This window comes from Taudactylus pleione, unplaced genomic scaffold (assembly GCF_031769625.1).
Source record: "Taudactylus pleione unplaced genomic scaffold, aTauple2 ptg000127l, whole genome shotgun sequence".
In the NCBI taxonomy this organism is placed as follows: Eukaryota; Metazoa; Chordata; class Amphibia; order Anura; family Myobatrachidae; genus Taudactylus; species Taudactylus pleione.
In genome coordinates, this window is record NW_028284529.1 from 22,357,512 (window position 1) to 22,377,532 (window position 20,021).

General features: G+C 41.9%; 1 protein-coding gene across 1 annotated transcript in view; it reads right to left on the reverse strand.

Annotated features, from left to right (window-relative positions):
- LOC148523863 (lysine-specific demethylase 4C-like) overlaps positions 1-20,021 on the reverse strand; it is a 378,114-nt gene that overhangs the window by 130,357 nt on the left and 227,736 nt on the right. The window contains exons 8-9 of the mRNA XM_088472582.1: positions 8,815-9,028; positions 6,685-6,761 (exon numbers count right to left, since the gene is read on the reverse strand). Of these exons, the coding sequence (XP_088328708.1) occupies positions 6,685-6,761; positions 8,815-9,028 (291 nt within the window). The remainder of the gene's footprint in view (positions 1-6,684; positions 6,762-8,814; positions 9,029-20,021) is intronic.

Genomic DNA, 20,021 nt, shown 5'->3' on the forward strand with positions numbered 1-20,021 from the left:
CACTGGCTGTCGGGATGTTGGTAAATCATACCAATTCCTGCCATTTCCCTGTTATGAAAGGTTAGCTAACTCCCCTGTGAGCACAGTGGTTTATGGGCCTGATTCAGAGATGGACATTTGTAAATAGCAGCTGTGCTAAAATGCGCAAAAAACGCAAAGACGACCGCTGCCGGGTTCTCTGATCCGCCGTTGCATCCGATGACACAGCATCGGACCAACTGTGGGAACATCGGACACCTGAATAACCATCAAGTTACACAGGATGTCCGGCAAAGTCACGCTGCCAGGGCCAGTGAAGCTGCTTCCAAGGCCTCAGTCACTGACTTCGCCATGCCCGGAAAACGGGGCCGACATGCCCCGTTTTTAGGAATGCTCCCTGTTGCTGCCATCCCCAAATGCCAGCTGCATTTCAATGATACTGCAGCTTTGGGGCACTGCAATTGACGTCTCTGAAACAGATCTGCACATGCACAGTGCCTGATTATGGTCCATGTGGGCCTGGAGCTGACATTTCTGAAGGGCCTACGGTGTGCCACTGCAGGGGGTTTATCAATTACTGCGGGTTGTGACTAGTCATGTTGGCGTTTGGCCTGTGCCATGGCCAGGGGCGCCGAAAGGGGGGGGGAGCGGGTACAGATTACCAAGGCCCGGGCTTCCTGAGGGGCCCGCGGGGGCCCGGGTCCGACTCCGCCCCCCCTCCCTCACAGCAGCCCAGCACACAGCGTGTGCTGAGCTGCAGCTGGAGACTGCTCGAGGCTGCCGAGCAGCAGCCACAGCAGTCTCCTATGCCTGTGCGGGGGAGCGATCACACTGATCGCGCCCCCCTGGCTTTGCGCCGGGCTGAGGGGACTCAGAGCGCCCCCCTCCCCGGCGTGCGGCACTGCAAATCTTTTTTTATTTATTTTCCGGCAAGGGGGTGTGGCCACGCCTCCCGAGATTAGGCCACGCCCCCTATTACCGGGGCCCGCCTTGGCGGCCCTGGCCATGGCGTTTGTCTAGCACAAAGGAGGACATATCTACCGTCTACCTTCAATCACTTCAATATCCTTACCATCTTCATTCATATGAAGAATGGACCATCAACAAAAAAGAGCAGAAGAGGGTACCTTCAAATATTAAATATCCCTCGATTGTATCTACAGGGGTCTACAGAGATAAAATCACAAAAGCAGCCCCCATAGGTTACTATGGGGGCTGCTTTATTGCCAAAATTACCAAGTTACGTAAGCTAATGCCACCTGAAGATGGCATTAGCTATTGCAGCCTATAGGCTACAATCTGCAAAAAGTACCGGGAGAGAGACCTGTAAGATTCCTGTCCAGCACTCTTAACTCGCATATGCGTGGTCAGCAGAACACACATGTGGAGTAGCGCGTCCAGCCCCAGAAACTGAAAGTAAAGAGATCGCTTAAGAGATCACTTTACTTTTACACATCGCAGGGATGGGCTCTGCTCAGAACCATTGTCCCTACATGTGACTCTTGATGCATACTGGCGGTACATACATTTCTCATTGCCTTGGTAAGTGGCAATAAGAAATTATAATTATCGGGACTAAAACCCAATGCATTATATCCACATGTATGTATATATAAATTAAATACTGCATGTGAAACACCGGAAAACCAGTGTACTGTCCCAAATAGCCCTCTGTAATGATGACTGTAGCAGCACTGCGCTATTGTTGTTTTAGCAATCCCAAATGCCCGCAACTGTCTGCCATGTGTGAAGAGAAAAACACTGATGCAACAAACTGCCAAGAGAGGCAATTAAATAATAATATACACACATTTTATATCTAATAATTATTTGAAGTCTGTCCTGTCTCTAACATGCATGTGCGCTAAGAAGATGGTACAGGCCATAGTGTAGCAGGAGAGGAGGAGAACGAGGGTCAGGCCGACAGAAACATAGTAATTATGGGAGATGTACAGAATGGCTGCCGGGACAGAGGTTTGGTGGGGCCAGAGTAGCAGAGAGGGTCAGGGGTGAGCAATGACTGCGAAATAATATAGAGAGCATAATATAATAAAATACAAAGAGCATTACAACACGTGCCACATGTAATACAGACAACATCAATGGCCACCAAAAAATACAGAGGACATCACAGCTACAGACAGTGTAGGTCCAGTGGTCAATTAATGGAACTCATTTAATACTTTTCAAATTGAATTGGTCGTTTACGGGTAGCATTTAATCAAATTAAAACTTAGATGTATACCATAGCATTCATCTTCCTCCCACACAATTGGTGTCTAGAGCGACCTGGGCGCTGGCTCTGGTGACCGGTCAGGCTCCTCACCAGAAGAATGCCTGCTTAAAAAGCATATCAGGCACATCTCCAGACTCCTCCTGCCTACCTCCTCCCATTAAGTGAGTGCATGCTGCTACGTCACTGAGCCTGCAGCTGTGCTGCGAAGCAGAGCAGCAGGAGAGCCAGGGCAGCAGAAGACAGAGTCGCGGTTCACTGCCTGCGGCATTGGTGAAGGATGGTGATGATTGATCATCATCACCACCCTTCATTTAAAAAAGGTCATCCGGCTGCAGCAGGCGCCCCCTCCACTTCCTCACCCTAAGACATGGCGCTTGGGAGGCACCGAAACACTAAGTGGTGCAGGGAGGGTTTGTTAAGCCTTCCACTGCACCGCCGTTTGTACCTGACACCCTGTCTGGACGGGCGGCCAGGGGGGTGTTTCAGGTGATGGCCGGTGGGGTTTTAGTGGGCGGAACTAATACATTTTCCCGTTTCCAGCAGCACACCAATACTGTGGGCCTATTTTTATGGGGGGGCCTGGAGCTGCAGCTCCATTCACCCCATTGTTAATCTGGCCCTGGCGGTGCGGCTCCTGCACAGATCTGCAAAACATTGGAGATTAACTTATATATTTAATTTACATAAATCTCTGAATTAGGAGAAACACAGCAAAAACAGAATTGTTACCACATTTTGTACATATATAACTAAAATAATACTCCACTTCTCCCCAACAATGTAGTAGATGAGCTATATATCCAAGAAATAAGGGTTATGGTAGACTTACCTTTTTTAACTGTTTTTCTTCGAGGTCCATAGGATCCACAGGGATACCATGGGGTGTAGATGGTTGGAGCTAACCGGGCACCAAACAGTCAAAGCTTCAGCTCCCAGGATGCCCCGCAACCTCCTTCACTTATAGCCCGCCTCGCGGCCAAAAGCAGATCAGTTTTGTGGACAAGCCCAAGGCAGGAATAGGAAAGAGGGGAAGTAATAACTGTACACATGAGAAACTCTCACAGAAGATGAGGGAATCAGTGACCGAAAGAAAAATACCCAATGAAGCCAGGTGCCTCAGGATGGGCGTCCTGTGGATCTTATGGACCCTGCTGAAATAAAGTTAACAAAGCTAAGTCTACCATAATTCTTAATTTCTTCTTCAGGGTCCATAAGGATCCACCGGGATACCATAGGGATGTCCTAAAGCAGTTTCCCCTAAGGATGGGGATGCTCCTGAGCAGAAAGGAGAATCCGTCGCCCAAAAGGAAGCATCCTGAGAGGCAAAGGTGTCAAAGGCCTAAAACCTGAGGAAAATGTGGACGAAAGACCACGTGGTCGCTCTGCACAATTGTTCAGCAGATGCACTATGGCGAACCGCCCACGAAGGTCCCACGGGCTTAGTAGAATGAGCTGTAACCATGTTTGGAACAGGAAGATCAACTTGAGCATAAGCCTTAGAGATTGTCATGAGTAGTCATCGGGCCACAGTCTGTTTATTAGCTGGCCAGCCCCGTTTGTGAAAGCCATACAACACAAAGAGAGAATCTGATTTCTGAAAGGAAATGGTATGATCCACGTAGATCCGAAGAGCACAAACCACATCCAGGCAGGCTTCACCTGCAGAGAGGTCCAAGGACTGGAAGCCCGGAACCACAATCTCTTCATTCAAATAGAATTGGGATACCACTTTAGGAAGGTAACCAGTCCGGGTATGGAGGACAGATCTGTCTGGAGGAAAAATCAAAAAGGGGAAGCGACAGGAGAGCGCTGCCAAGTCAGATACCCTGCGGGCATAGGAGATAACGAGGAGAAAGAGCCGCCTTCTTGTTTGAATTTTCGGAGAACCCTCGGGAGGAGGGAAATCGAAGGAAAGAGGTATGCGAGATTGAAGTCCCACTGAACTGCCAGAGCATCCACGAAGGCGGCTGTTGAGTCGCTAGTCCTGGACCCGTACCTGGGGACCTTGTGATGTGAGGCCATGAAGTCTACATCTAGTAGGCCCCATTTGTTCACCAGGAGTTAAAAGGCCTTTGGATGGAGAGCCCATTCTCCAGTGTGTACATCCTGACAGCTTAGGAAGTCCGCTTCCCAGTTAAGACTGCTGAGATTGCTGGTAGATAATGTTCAGCCCAGCCTCCCTGATGGTTGAGGTAGGCTACCACAGTCACGTTGTTGCCCTGGAGGAGATCTTGTGCCAGAGTGAGTACTCTGTACACTGCTCGAAGTTTCAGAATGTTTATGGGCAGACGACTTTCCTGGGTTATCCACCGACCCTGAAAAGTATGATGACCGGTTACCGCGCCCCATCCACGAAGGCTGGCATCTGTAGTGAGAAGCTCCCAATTTAAAATCCAGAAGTGGTGACCCTTGTCCAGATGAAAACTCTGCAGCCACCATAAGAGGGAAAGCCGGACCTCCAAAGGAAGGAGAATCATTTGGGACAAGATCAGATGATGCTGCATCAACCGCCGGGTGCCGCTGGCCTCTACAATGGTCCTTGACGCCAGACTTAACTGACCCGGTGGTCTAGTGGGGGTGCGGACGAACCAGACGCCCCACTACAGCGTCTTCTGGCTGGTCTCCACAACCAGGGTAAGGACTGCCAAATACACGTTTCTCTGCAAGCAGGGAATCACCTTACCTGTCTTCCCCGTTTGTCCTGCTGCAGCCCTGGATCTTCCAGTGGAGCGGCTAGCTGAGCCCCGCTGGTGCCCGCCGTAATTACCGAACCGCTCACTGTTGTTGCGGCACCGGCTGGGAGTTGGAGCAGCAGCACAGGCGCCCATTAGAAAGCACCCATGCTGCTTGCGGTTAAAAAAAATAAATAATAATAATAATAATAAAAATAAAGCTTGGGGCTGCTTAATGTAGTCCCCATGTCTAAAGGTGCAACAGACTCCTGCCAGCACCAAACTCAAACTGATCTGCCTTTGGCTAGGGGCGGGGTATAAGTGGGGAGGCCGGGGCATCCTGGGTGCTGAAGCTTTGACTGTTTGGTGCCCAGTTAGCTCCAACCACCTACACCCCATGGTATCCCTGTGGATCCCTATGGACCCTGAAGAAAAAAGTATATTTCTTTAAATGCATATTTATTATAAAATTTTTAAAACAGATCCATGAATAAAGGTGCAACTGGTACAAAGACATCATTTACTTTATAAAGCACCTCAGTTTTAAACCTCATTCACATTCTACTGTCCTTTAGACTTCTACTCAATGGGGTCAATCCAATTACCCGTGAGTAAGTGCAGCTGTATGCCGAACTTGCAGATTTTAGTTTGCAGCCCCAAAGGGCTGCGTACAATAATGTGCATGTTCGGCACAAGAAGGGACCTCGAGGGTTGCGAGTTCAGGTGCCGTTGCCGGCATTTGTACTCTGTTGCAATAGCAACTTGCTACCTTCGCATGTAATTGGATTGACCCCCAATGAGTGTATGTTGATAAGGCTAGAGTGATGTGAAAACCATACAAAAAAATACTGCTTTATCTTTCTTTAATTAGTTGCAAAATCTGTTTTACATGACCAGATAACCAGGTATCCAAAAGTGTGCGTTATTGATATTCACCTTATGATTTCTGATGAAAATACAGCAGTTTGTTTTTTTGTTTGTTTTGTTTTAAGGGTGAATTTTTTTCAAATGTACTTTTTTTTAACAGGTTATACATTTGTTAACAGAACCATCTTTGGCAACCATGTTTCTATTTAATTTCTGCCAGAGACATTCTGAGTGGTCTAAATATTTCTCCAACACATAAAACCACATAACTAGGGGATTTCATTTTCAGTTCTATTGTAATAGTTACTGCATCAACTCATTTGATTAAATTTTATCTGCATTGTTTATATGCTGCTCTGGATTTAACTGTAATAATATATGTTTTTGAGCAATTTCCTTTACTGCTAAATTACTTTCTAATCTTATAAAACATAGGTTTATATGCAGTTTACGTACCATTTTACATGAGACTTATTATGAATAGGTTTGCAGAATTTATGGCAAAGAATATATCCAAAAACATGCCCAACATTATTACCATTATAAAAATGTGCACTATATAAAATGTAAGGGAAAGTAGTAATGCATTATCAAGATTATATATAAATGAAATATGGAAACATTTAGCCCACTGTACTGCAGACCACAATGTTTTACATTCATTAATTAAGCATAATTAATAGGTCTGCTATAGTTCTAGGTTTAACGTATGTGTAAAATGATCTTCAATAAACTAGTACATATCACATGGATGTAGCTTATTTTGTGGTAAACAGTCATTGATTAGAGTAGTCATTTGGTGGTTACAGAAAGAAGACCATTTCTCTGTTTAATAATAGCAGGTTTGTAGTTAGTTCCTGGCTGTTGAATATCGCTTCTCTCATGCTAGTCTGTCATGCTTAAAGTCTAAAAATAAATGATGCAACTTACTGCTGTCCAAACTCCAATTCTGCATCGAGAACACATCCATCCATCATGAATTTCATGGGAAGGAACACCATAACAACCTGTAATGAGAGAACTCAGTTAATTAATGAATTCTGCCCCTTTTGGTCTCTGAATCTTCAAGAAACTCAGCGGTGTATGGCGCAAAAACACGACAAGCTTAAAGGGAAAATAACCAAGACAGAGTGTCCTTGACATTTGAGGCAAATATCAGGTCTTTAGTCTCAAAGGTAGAGAATGTAATATGAGATAGTACATTGAGAAAAAAAATAATGGCAAGTGAAATGTAGGTTATATTATAGAATTATTTATTTTATGCACAGTAAAATCTGGACTATGATTGTGAGTTTAATTCAAAAGCGTATTCCCTGCATACAGATGTCCACCTACACTATTGCAGCAGTGGCACCAAAAGGCCATTCTCTGCGCGCTGGTTCCTGTGCAACTTGGTTTGCAACGAGCATCTTTTATGCTCAAATGTGAGCCTTAGTCACAACACAATGCAACAAACTGACTCAAGAGACTGCACATCCGTGTGCATGAAATTCTTTTCTGTAGGAACATTTTTATAACAGAGTGCATGTAAAATTGAACAAGTGCAGTACAATACTTGGTACACAGTAACTCAGAACCCTGAAAGTCTCTTAACCTATTCACTGCTAAGAATAAGTGGGACTTACCCACAGGCCTCCATAGGTGCATCTGGGGAAGGGGAACTTAATTAAAAGTTCACTACTTACTGAAAAAGGATTGGAATTGAATGACTGTTCATTAGAAACATTGATTGTCTGCTTCCAATGTTCAATGTTTTACCCAACTATGGTGGGGTTCCAATGCTTTCTCATATCAATAGTTTTGTTCTGATGTAGGCACGCTGCGATTGCCCCCCTAGGCCAGCCTTCCCCCGCCTACTGGGATCTTATCCAGGCACATAGCACAGGAGCAGCTTGAGGGGGTGGCACTTAACCTGATACTCTATGGGACCAGTTAGTAGTACAAAAAGTAGGCACTGACAGCAAAAAATCGAGTTTTTATTGACCTCAGTACTTTGTAGGTTCACCATGTGCAGTGATTACTTCAGACACCCTTCTTGGCAAATTGTCCACAACTTCCTGGACAAAAGCAGGTGGTATGTTTTGCCATTCCGCTTTAAGTACACTTTAAGGGTGAATTTGAAAAACTGAAGAAGGTCGAGTCGGCCTAGAATGCACCCTTTGCTCCAATTTGTCCCAGAGGTTCTCAATGGGGTAAAGATCTAGACACTGAGCTGGCCAGTCCATCCAGGTTACCAAATTTTTCTTATACCAGTCTGGCATCGCCCTGGAAACATGACAGGTGGCACTGTCATCCTGATAAAACATTTGTTGTGTCCATAAAACTGCAAGTGTATGGGCCTCCCTATGAAGTGTTATTGTCAAAACTTCCACATTAGTGGGCATTTGGAACTCGTGTGCAATGGTATGCATGTCGCTTGGGTGGGGGTGTCCAATCACTTTTGTCTACATAGTGCACTAGTACCCACCCTGGAGCTACTCTACCTGGTGATGACAGTTCACTGTGTGCTAACTGGGTCCACAATAATCAAATCAGAGTCCATCAGGCAAAGCACATGGATGTCACTGGTTTCGGAGTAATATGTGACTATGCTTGATCACTGACACCGAGCAGTGCGTCATTCACTGTGGGATGATGTGACCTATGATGTCATGCCACGACATCGCCATCTGTAGGGTCACACTGGGGCTGCGTCTGAGCTACCTGGAAGATCCCATTGCTATTCAGGCCAGGCTACAAGGAGGTGGTGTGGATGCATGTGACCCAGGCTGTAGTGGCCGGAGTGCATCCACTATGGGGTGGTGCCTCTGTGTGGGCACTCAGCTGGAAAGGGCCTTGAGCCGGCCATGAGCATTAGTAACAGAACAAGAGTGACAGTCAGCACAGCTTAGCCAGGGCTGCAGAGATAGTTAAATATGAACAGGCCAAAGAGTAAAAACAAAGACTTGGCAGTGAAGGGGTTAAGAAATGCAAATATGACACATATTATGCTTAAGAAACTTCCAACAGTTACATGTGATTTGTAAAGGAAATCCAGTGGCTGACTGAATATCTACTTACTTGCATGAACTTGAACACAACACCTTGTGCAGACAATAAGCGGGCTTCTGCCATCATCATCAATAAAGGATTTTGTGGGCGAGTACTCTGTGTTCTCTTCACTGTATATGAAACACATTTCTGGGACAAGGGGCTTTGTTTTTTGCTCCATTGTAGGAATACTGCTTGATACAGTTTCCCAATAAGACTGAACGTTATCATTATAGGTTTCAGACTAAAAGAAAAAAAAAAAAAGATATGGAATTTAACAGAAACTGACAAGCATAGTATGGCCAAAAGGCATTTTAATTAAGTACTAATGCTATAATTTCCTCCAATAGTAGAGCATTAATACTACAATTTATAACATTGTATATTAAAGGTATGGTACGGAAATAAAGAATGGGACAACCTATTCCCTTTCAAACAAAAGAGTATGAAGACAAAACAACAATACAGAATGTATATTGATAAAACCTACCTACAACCAAAATTATTATTATTAACCTCAATGAGCAAAGATACAAAGCGAGGTACACAAAGTAACACAATAACAATTATACATAATTACAAATGTAGGCATAGTAATAATGTACTGTATACCAATTTGCTGATAGAGTGGGCTTAAGGGGAGGGATGAAGAAATAGGAGGGAGGACTCTGCCCGGTACTGCGCATGTGCAGATCTCCAGGAAAATTGCTCAGACTGCTTTTTCCCAGTGGTTTGTATGGTTCTTGGCACATCAACAGGATAATGTATGGGTGTAGGGTGTGCAGTGTGGTCTCACCTGAACCCAGAAGCCTGTGTGCACCCATTATAAATCTGTATTATTATGGTAAAGAAATAAGAAATAATGCAGCTGAGAAGTGCTATGGTCACGTAAACAAAATATATACTGGACTATTTGGAATTCAACTAAAAGCTCCTGCAGAGTGTCCAAATGTCAGACTATTTAATAACACTCCCATTTGGCTACTAATGGAAAACTCTATAGACAGAGATTTTCTTATTCATTTCTATGCCCAATCATTTCTAGAGTCAATAGCACACATATTGAAAAATCAAATTCAAATGAAGGGGGAAGCATTTTTAAAAATGTTTTCAAAAAAGTTGGACAACCATCACTAGCTCCACCCTGTTGCATACAGTAACCATTTAATATTACAGGTACCAAAATATTATTCTTTATAAAATATATATTTCCAGCTCTGCACCAATCATAATAATATCTATATATCATAATATAGATTATTTTGCTTTTCTTACTTCAAAAGTATTTACTATCACTCATGCAATTGTTTTCAAGGTTTTTAAATTTGTTACAAATTGTGTACAAACTAATGTTTTCAATTTTTGTCGTAACATCTACTATACCATTTACATCACCAGTAGTATGAACAGTCAATCATAATATAAATATTTAAGGGTTTCTACTTTTCTACAGATCTAAATATTAGATTATTTTGCTTAACTCAATATGGAAATATTTATAACAGTATGCTTGTACTTCAATGAATTTGGGGCTTTAAGTGATGACCATTCCTTATTTACATGCACCTGATTATACTGTATAAGGAGTGCCAAGATGATGATCAATTGAAGATAGAAGAGATCTGTTAGATCATCTCTGGACCACTCCACACCTGTGTTCAGCCAAGCAATAACCTAGTGATACACAACAGTGACATTAGCACAGATGGTATTACTGAGTACTACCATGTTGGATGCCAAAAAGAAATAAGCATCTAAACTCCTTGGCAAGCACTTCCCCAAGAAGTAAGGTGCTCACTTCTCCCACCACTTCTATACCCCAGAACATAAACCTTTTTGGCCCAAATAAATTTGACTAAAAGGGAGAGGCAATCTTCTGCCCGTAGGGTGCGTTCAACATATTCGGGACCAAAATCTCTCCAAGCATCATACTGGTCAGGAAAATCCTATTATGCCAATTTTCCCCAAAACAATTTTGGATCAAATGGCAATAGTAGTAGTAGTTTTAATACATCTATGAGTGGAATAAATATTTTTTACTTTATTTAAATTTACTTTCTTAAAATTAACTAAAAACTTATTTACAGTAATATAGAAATAGACCAAAAGTATATTTTTTTATAATATAGTATTGTACCAAAAAGAAAAACCATTCAAACCAATACTGAATACTGTATCTGTCCCTTCTCACAGTATTATTTAACTAATCCTTGCAGTCCTATCCATACATCCAACTTCTCGGTCTCCATTGGCCCATTCTGCTATGCCTGCTGCAGTGACTTCACCATTTACCATCAATGCTTTCATATGACATACATCACAATTCCATCCACTGCTCTAGCACACCACTGAATCCTAACCTCCACTCACCCATCCCAATTCCTCCATCTCATATAATTTTTAAACTACCAATTTTTGCTACATCCATTTATCCCACATATTTTGCATTCTTTCCTGAATATCTGTTTCCGTTGTTTCCTCTACATTACAGTACATCCTAACATGACCTACTGTTTGTTCTTTCCCAATTATAGTTGAGACTCGACCTCGACTCAACATTCACTGTACTATATTTTGTACGCATACAAATCTTTCAGTAATAAGCTGCCCAGTATTCCTACACTATTATCGACCTACCAATATAAATGCCATTCAGTGGGGTCCATCCCGTGGATTGGGGAAATGATCTTACTATGCAGCTAAAAATAATTTTCTGTATCTTATGAACATTTTTGTAACTAGTAAACAGGTTACATTTGTTATTATGTCCTGTGGAAGAGGTAAAGTCACAGTGATGTGTATATATAAACCTAACCAACCAAAACATACCTGTGATAAATTTAGTAGTATTGGCAAATAAAATGAGTAGTATTATATACAAATACAGAAGTGTCCTCTTACATCTATCCTCAATACGCCACAAAGTGAGACATACCTGGTTTGAGTGAGCTGGCAGGTCTCAAGTAACTCTGCTAGCGTTGGGCATCTTTTTTTGTCGAACATGTGTCCATGTCACAATGCAATGTGCGTACCAGGAGATTGTGCGGATTCATTTGATATGCGATACTTGTATGTCTGTGTGCAACTGAGTCTGTAAACGGAACTTGATGGCGAAACAAGCTGTGGCTGCTGCATCGTAGCACTTCACAGCATGCTGATTCAGAGACTCAGTTGTACACAGAAAAAAAAATTGAAAGAGACACTCAGCGTTAGCAGGGTCTCACTGGACCTGGCGCACCGAGAGGGCGCTGTTTGGTGCGATTGCAGCAAGGATGTGCGAGGACACATCTGTATAAGCTACACACCTCATTGCATCTCTAAATATAATACTGTATATCAAATTCAAAGGTCTAAAACAATGAGTATATATGGTGATAGGTTGCGCTCTGTGAAAGGTATACTGTTGTGATATACAGTAGTGTTGCTGAAAACATTTACTTTTCTAACAATAACATACAGCTTGCTATTTTATTTCTTTTTTTAGCCTGAAATCCCATAAAAAAAAACATGCATTTTTTTAGATCATAATTCATTGATACAGTCTTAAATTAGTTATTTATCATATGAAAGACCCAACAGTTGCATTCTTTCTAACAGTTGCTACCTGAAACAATGGCTGAACATCATACCAGCCAGTTCCAGAAATATACAATAAGCAACAGAGATTGCTAAGAAAATAAAGACAATCCGAGGTGAGACCAGAACGAGCATACCCAACCTGCTAGCAGGCAATACATAGGGAATAAAAGGAAGTGTTTTCTTTAGCTGAACACATTATGTAGATAAGACTTCTAAAAACACAAGTCTCACACAATTCATAATAGGATATTGCAAAAGTGGAAAACAGTAAAAAAGCTGGTTCATCAAACTGGCACCATATAATTTTTTTTTCTGCATAAACTTTTTATTAACAAGCACTCACATAAATTCAAATTATAACGCATTTTAAACAATTTGAAGCTAGTCATCAAAAATTATGTTAATGCTTATTTGTGGTATAAAGTGTTGGTAAAGTATAATGTATTGAATACACCCTGATCAGGTTACATACATATGGAAATTGCTAAATTATTTTGGGTTATTTTATTAAGCACATTTAGTATTTGGCCATTCCTATTTGTTTTTTTAGTGTACATACGGATCACACAAAGCTGGCAGCTACCTGTTCCATGTAACTGTGCAGACTTATTGCTCTTAAAAATTTGTCTTAAAATTAAGCTCTAAACAACACATTTTTCTAACAGAATAAGTTAAACAAACAGCGAAAACAATTTAGCAAGTTACTGTATTATATATTTATATATAAAGACAAGAAATAAGAAATAGAAAAATTGCAATTATATGTCACCCTTTAAATACAGTGTGGCCTGTTTTAAAGGGTGGCAAAATCATGCAAACCCTTTATCAGGCAAATATAGAATTCTAGCATTATGATCATTATAAATTAACATCTAGGGGACTAGATATCAAAACTAATTCTGTCCCTAAACCATGTGTTCACACTAATTTATCAAAGCATTAATGCAGAAGATATCAGAGATGTCTCCTGCTTTGCAAGCTACAGCTTGGCTTTTTGGAGCTTGCCTGTGGTTGTGAATGCATATTCAAATGGCATTAGCCCACAGTTCCCTATGTATGAAGACCAGGAGGAAAGGGATCCTGCAATGCTTATCTAGGGAACTAAAGTGACCACGATGCACATCTGAACTTTTCCTTTTGCACATAAGTGGCTGGACTGCCATATATATGAGGAAGTTGGTCTGAACCAAAAAGTAAACAGATAGCATAAGGTTTTTCTCTACTGTTTACTGGGAAAAGCTCTGATAACGCAGGAATATGTGGATGGACATGTTCCTTCAGCAATTCACGAATATATGCATGTTTATGTATTTTTATTTCCTGCACTGCAACTAAGAGCATATAGAAATGATTGAGATTATATTTGTATAGTTGTGTGAGCTGCAGAAGGCCGCATTTGTCGAATGGCCTCAGGCCTAGAGAGGATAAGGCATTCCTTCCTCTCTACAAGTGTGTGTGTCTGATGCAACAGCCATTTTGTTTAACATTTTAGCTAAAGGTATGTTAATGATGTATTAATAAGTATATAGAGATTAGTGTTTATATCTATGCAGGTGTGATTAACTGCGGCGGTATGTATACTGTAGGTTAAAACTGCAGTAGCCATTGTTCTAGGATTATGGGTTTAAAATGTGTCAAGTTCTAATGTGTGCAGATCAGCAGACAGCAAGTCTCAGGAATTTTATAAACAAAAAAGAGTTACATCAAGATAGCATTTGTCTGCAATAAGCAGCTGAAGGCTTAAGGGGCAATTATTGTAGCATTCTACATGGGAACAGAAAGTCAACACAGAATAAGTGTCAATATTATGGTTAACACACCCATAACCAATGAAGGCCTAGCACGTACGAATATGAAATAAATTAATATTCCCCATTGGATTAACAGGAGGTATAGCCAGAATCATAGTATAAAGTTTATGAGAGAAAGAGGGAGGGAGAACAGAGGAGAGAGAGCACACAAGGAGGGTCTGGGGGTGCCAATGCGGTTGCCGTACGTATGTATGAAATTGGCTGACTGGTATTCTGCACTGGGTGTCACACAAGTATTCCCTACTGCTGCTGATATAATCTATGTGTCACAAACCGTGCTAGAGACCTCCGGCTGAGACCCCTGCATCTCCCCATGCGCTTATGTCATCGCGCCTTGCTGAGTTGCCGGCCGCTCCTGTCAGTGGAATTCAGAGTGGGGCCTATGCCTGAAGATGGTTTCCTGCATCTCCGCTGTTGCCTAGGTGTCCCAGCCACACTTCCATGCACTTCAGTGTGTCAGACCTCTGGATAATGGGCGTGGCCATCTTGGATCAAGCCAGGTGGTCCAGATCCATCCAGTCAGCAGCACTCTACAGTTGCTCCGGCCAATCAGCATCCGACCATGGGTATAAAAGCCCTTCCCTGACTATCTCATTGCCAGTACAATAGTGCTCTTTGCTACAGCAAGATCTTGGTTCCTGAGCTCCGCTGGTTTCCTTTCCAGTTTGCCTGCCTCAAGTTCCTGTATACTCCAGTCAGGAGTACTCCTGCTTCCAGTCCTGCACACTCCATCCCGGAGTCCTATTCAAAGTGCTCACCCAATCCAGCACACTCCATCCCGGAGTCCTATTCAAAGTGCTCACCCAATCCAGCACACTTCATCTTGGAGTCCTATTCAAAGTGCTCACCCAATCCAGCATACTCCATCCCGGAGTCCTATTCAAAGTGCTCACCCAATCCAGCATACTCCATCCCGGAGTCAGACTCAAGTTCTCACTCCAATCCAGCGTACTCCACCCTGGAGTCACATTCAAGTATCCAATTCTTATTCCGCAAACCTCACCCCGGACTCTATTTCTAGTTTTAATATTCCTCATCTAATTCTACAGTTCCAAGTTTACAGTCCTTGTCGACACATTACTTCGTGTACTCCAGAGACTTTTGTGTTATAGTTTTATTCAGTATCTTTTGTTGCGTATCTCTGCATAGAGGACATTATTCTACATCTCATATTAAAGTCCTCATTCAGCTGTATGACCAGAATTACATTAAACCATCTAAATTCCAACTACCCACTGGTCCAGGTGTCTCTATTCATCAACCCAGTTCGGGTTCACCAATCCCAATTACCCGAGCCGTGACACTATGCTTTTGTTGTGAGTCTGCACTGGAAAATACATGTATAATTAAGCTGTCCTTAAGTAAAAGCATTGTCATTTATTTTAGAATCTGTATTTGTGTGAATTATTTAATTAACTTTTATAATAAGTAATGTTTGTAAGTAATCAAGAACATATTGTGTTAGCAGCTATTATCTGAGCCTGTGTGCTGGCAACTGAAGATGAGGTGTAGTTATTATCTCAGCTGTCGTGATGCCACCACTCAGAATGCCAGCGCCGGAATCCTGACTCCAGTCAGAATCTTGGCACCAGCATCTCAACAGTAAGTATTAGGGTTAGGGGGAGGGTTAGGGTTAGGCACTAGGCGGAGGCTTAGGGTTAGAAAATAGGAGGCGGGGTTAGGTTTAGGCTGCGCAGAGGGAGGGTCAGGGGTAGAGGTATGGGAAGGAGAGTATATACTTACCTCCTTCCTTCGGGATTGTGACCCTATCGGGATCTTGGCGTCGGGTTTCTGACCGCCAGGATCACAAGCGCTGGCATCCCGTACCCAACCCCTGCAGATTGCTACATTGCTCCCAAAAAACATTCCTTAGTGCCATTGCAGCAATAAAGAATGAATAGGAAGAAAGTGGCCTCTACAGTTAAAGAACTGATCCTTATGGTTGAATGTTTGATCCCACCTTAAATAGAGATAATGATTTATTTTTTTTATTTGCACTACACTAATAAAATAGGGATGTAATGATTTATGAGATATCCCACAGCTGTTGAAGCATCTATATGACTCATAAAACACTTGTCTTATCTGTAACTCACTATTTCAACATTAAGTTTATATACAGCATAAATATTATTCTTTGTGAGCGGTTCATATTGATTTGTTTGAACTATAATCACTTCGAATAGCACTTGTGTGCTATAAAAAATTTAATTTCTGAACTAAAAGGCTTAATTCAGAGTCCTATGCTAATGTCGCACCTGCTGCAACTGTGTACGCAGCGGATGTGCAAAAATATGCAAATGATACAAGCATGGAGGAATGTATTGAAACACACAGCTACAGCTTTGCAGATCCAAGCATCTGCATACAAAGATGCAGCATTGGTCGCAGATCTTTCAATTATCGGTGTACTGAGTAGCCCTATGGTCATGTAGAATGGCCGTGTGTACTGAGACATCACAGACATTTTTTATGTTATACTGCAGGTGAGGCAGATTTAAAATGTGCAGCGAGATGTAGATTTGGAAGGGGCATGTCCTAGCTCAGATGCAGGATGTGACGCCCTCGAAAAGGTCACGACATGCCAGCGTTCTTTTATTCCACTCCCCGTTAACCTCCTTCAAATGCTCCCTGACTGTCAATCATACTGCGAGTAAAAAGTCACTGCAAGGTACTATGGTTATGTACCTTGACGCATGCCCAGTGTGACTTAGATGCATGCGCAAATTACTTATCGCTTAACTGCGAAAACGTAGTGTACAACTCTGAATCCAGCCCTTAGTCTTCTGATCACTGAAGTTTTAAATTCTATTTATTGAGCTATATTATAATTTTCCTTTAGAGCCAGATGATGGTTGGACAGGGTTATCAACTATTAGATGTCTTTCCTGCACATTGCAGTCATTGACATGTGTATACACTATGTAGACAAAAGTGATTGGACAGTAAATAGATCAACAAGATTTTATTGACATAAGTAGGTCCACCATGTACAGTGATTACTGCAGACACCTTTCTTGGCAAACTGTCCACAAGTTCCTGAACAGCAGCAGGCGTTAAGTTTTGCCATTCCGACTTAAGTACAGTGACCAACTGTGACACTGAAGAAGGTTGAGTCAGCCTAGAATGCACCTGTCACTCCAATTCGTCCCAGCGGTTCTCAATGGGTTAAGATCTAGACTCTGAGCTGGCCAGTCCATCCGGGTTACCGAATTTTCTGTATACCAGTCCAGCATCGCCCTGGAAACATGACAGGTGGCATTGTCGTCCTGATAAAAATATTTGTAATTTACATAGAACTGCAAGTGCATGGGCCTCCCTATGAAGTGTTCTTGTCGAAAACGCCACATTAGTGGCCATTTGGAACTCATGTGCAATGATATGAATGGCATGCATTTCATTTGCGCGGAGGTATCCAATCATTTTTGTCTACATAGTGTAGAGTTCCTGCATTCATACTTGGAAAGACTCCATATTTCTTCTAACAAGATTCAGTTGTTTTCATACTACAATCCATACTTGCCTATATATATATATATATATATATATATATATATATATATATATACACACACACACACACACACATATACACTACCATTCAAAAGTTTGGGGTCGACGATTTTTATTTGAAATAATAATTTTGTCCTTCAAACTTTGCTTTCGTCAAAGAATGTTCCTTTTGCAGCAATTACAGCATTGCAGAACTTTGGCATTCTAGCTGTTAATTTGTTGAGGTAAACTGAAGAAATTTCACCCCACGCTTCCTGAAGCACCTCCCACACAAGTAGGATTGGCTTGATGGGCACTTCTTGCGTACCATACGGTTAAGCTGCTTCCACAACAGCTCAATGGGGTTGAGATCTGGTGACTGCGCTGGCCACTCCATTACAGACAGAATACAAGCTGCCTGCTTCTTCCCTAAATAGTCCTCACATAATTTGGAGGTGTGCTTTGGGTCATTGTACTGTTGGAGGAGGAAATTGGCTCCAATCAAGCGCTGTCCACAGGGCATGGCATGACATTGCAAAATGGAGTGATAGCCTTCCTTATTCAAAATCCCTTTTACCTTGTACAAATCTCCCACTTTACCAGCACCAAAGCAGCCCCAGACCATTACATTACCTTCACCATGCTTGACAGATGGCGTCAGACACTCTTCCAGTATCTTTTCACTTGTTCTGCATCTCACAAATGTTCTGTGTTATCCAAACACCTCAAACTTCGATTTGTCTGTCCATAACACTTTTTTTCCAATCTTCCTCTGTCCAATGTCTGTGTTCTTTTGCCCATATTAATCTTTTCCTTTTATTGACCAGTCTCAGATATGGCTTTTTCTTTGCCAATCTGCCTAGAAGGCCAGCATCCCGTAGTCGCCTCTTTACTGTAGACGTTGACACTGGCGTTTTGCGGGTACCATTTAATGAAGCTGCCAGTTGAGGACTTATGAGGCATCTATTTCTCAAACTAGAGACTCTAATGTACTTGTCTTCTTGGACAGTTGTGCACCGGGGCCTCCCACTTCTCTTTCTACTCTGGTTAGAGCCTGTTTGTGCTGTTCTCTGAAGGGAGTAGTACACACCGTTGTAGGAAATGTTCAGTTTCTTGTCAATTTCTCGCATGGAATAGCCTTCATTTCTAAAAACAAGAATAGACTGTCGAGTTCCAAAAGAAAGTTCTCTTTTGGAGAGTATAATCCAACCCACAAATGTGATGCTCCATATACTCTATATACTCTACTCTATAGCTCAAAGGAAGGCCAGTTTTTTAGCTTCTCTAACGAGCAAACCCATTTTCAGCTGTGCTAACATAATTGCACAAGGGTTTTCTAATCATCCATTAGTCTTCTAATGTGCTTAGCAAACACAATGTACCATTAGAACACTGGAGTGTTGGTTGCTGGAAACGCGTCTGTATACATCTATGTAGATATTCCTTCAAAAACCAGCTAGTATAGTCATTTACAACATTATCAATGTATACAGTGTATTTTTGAATGAATTTAAATGTTATCTGCATTGAAAAAAACAGTGCTTTTCTTTCAAAAATAAGGAAATTTCTAAGTGACCCCAAACTTTTGAACGGTAGTGTAGATATATATATATATATATATATATATATATATATATACACATACATACATACATACATACATACAGTCAGGTGCATAAATATTGGGACATTGACAGAATTTTCATATTTTGGCTTCTATTTATCCACGACAATTCCTTTGAAATGAAACAAACAAGATGTGCTTTAACTGCAGACTTTCAGATTTAATTTGAGGGTAATTACATCCAAATCAGGTGAACGGTGTAGGAATTACAACGGTTTCTATATGTGCCTCCCACTTTTTAAGGGGCCAAAAGTAATGGGACTATCAACTCAAAAGCTATTTCATGGACAGGTGTGGGCTATTCCCTCGTTATTTCATTATCAATTAAGCAGGTAAAAGGTCTGGAGTGGATTATAGGTGTGACATTTGCATTTGGAATCAGTTGCTGTCGACTCTCAGTATGAGATCCAAAGAGCTGTTGCTATCAGTGAAGCAAGCCATCATTAGGCTGAAAAAACAAACCCATCAGAGAGATAGCAAAAACATTAGGTGTGGCCAAATCAACTGTTTGGAACATTCTTAAAAAGAAAGAACGCACCAGAGAGCTCAGCAACACCAAAAGACCACGGAAAACAACTGTGGTGGATGACAGAAGAATTATTTCCCTGGTGAAGAAAAACCCCTTCACAACAGTTGGCCAAATCAAGAACACTCTCCAGGAGGTAGGTGTATATGTGTCAAAGTCAACAATCAAGAGAACACTTCACAAGCGTGAATATAGAGGGTTCACC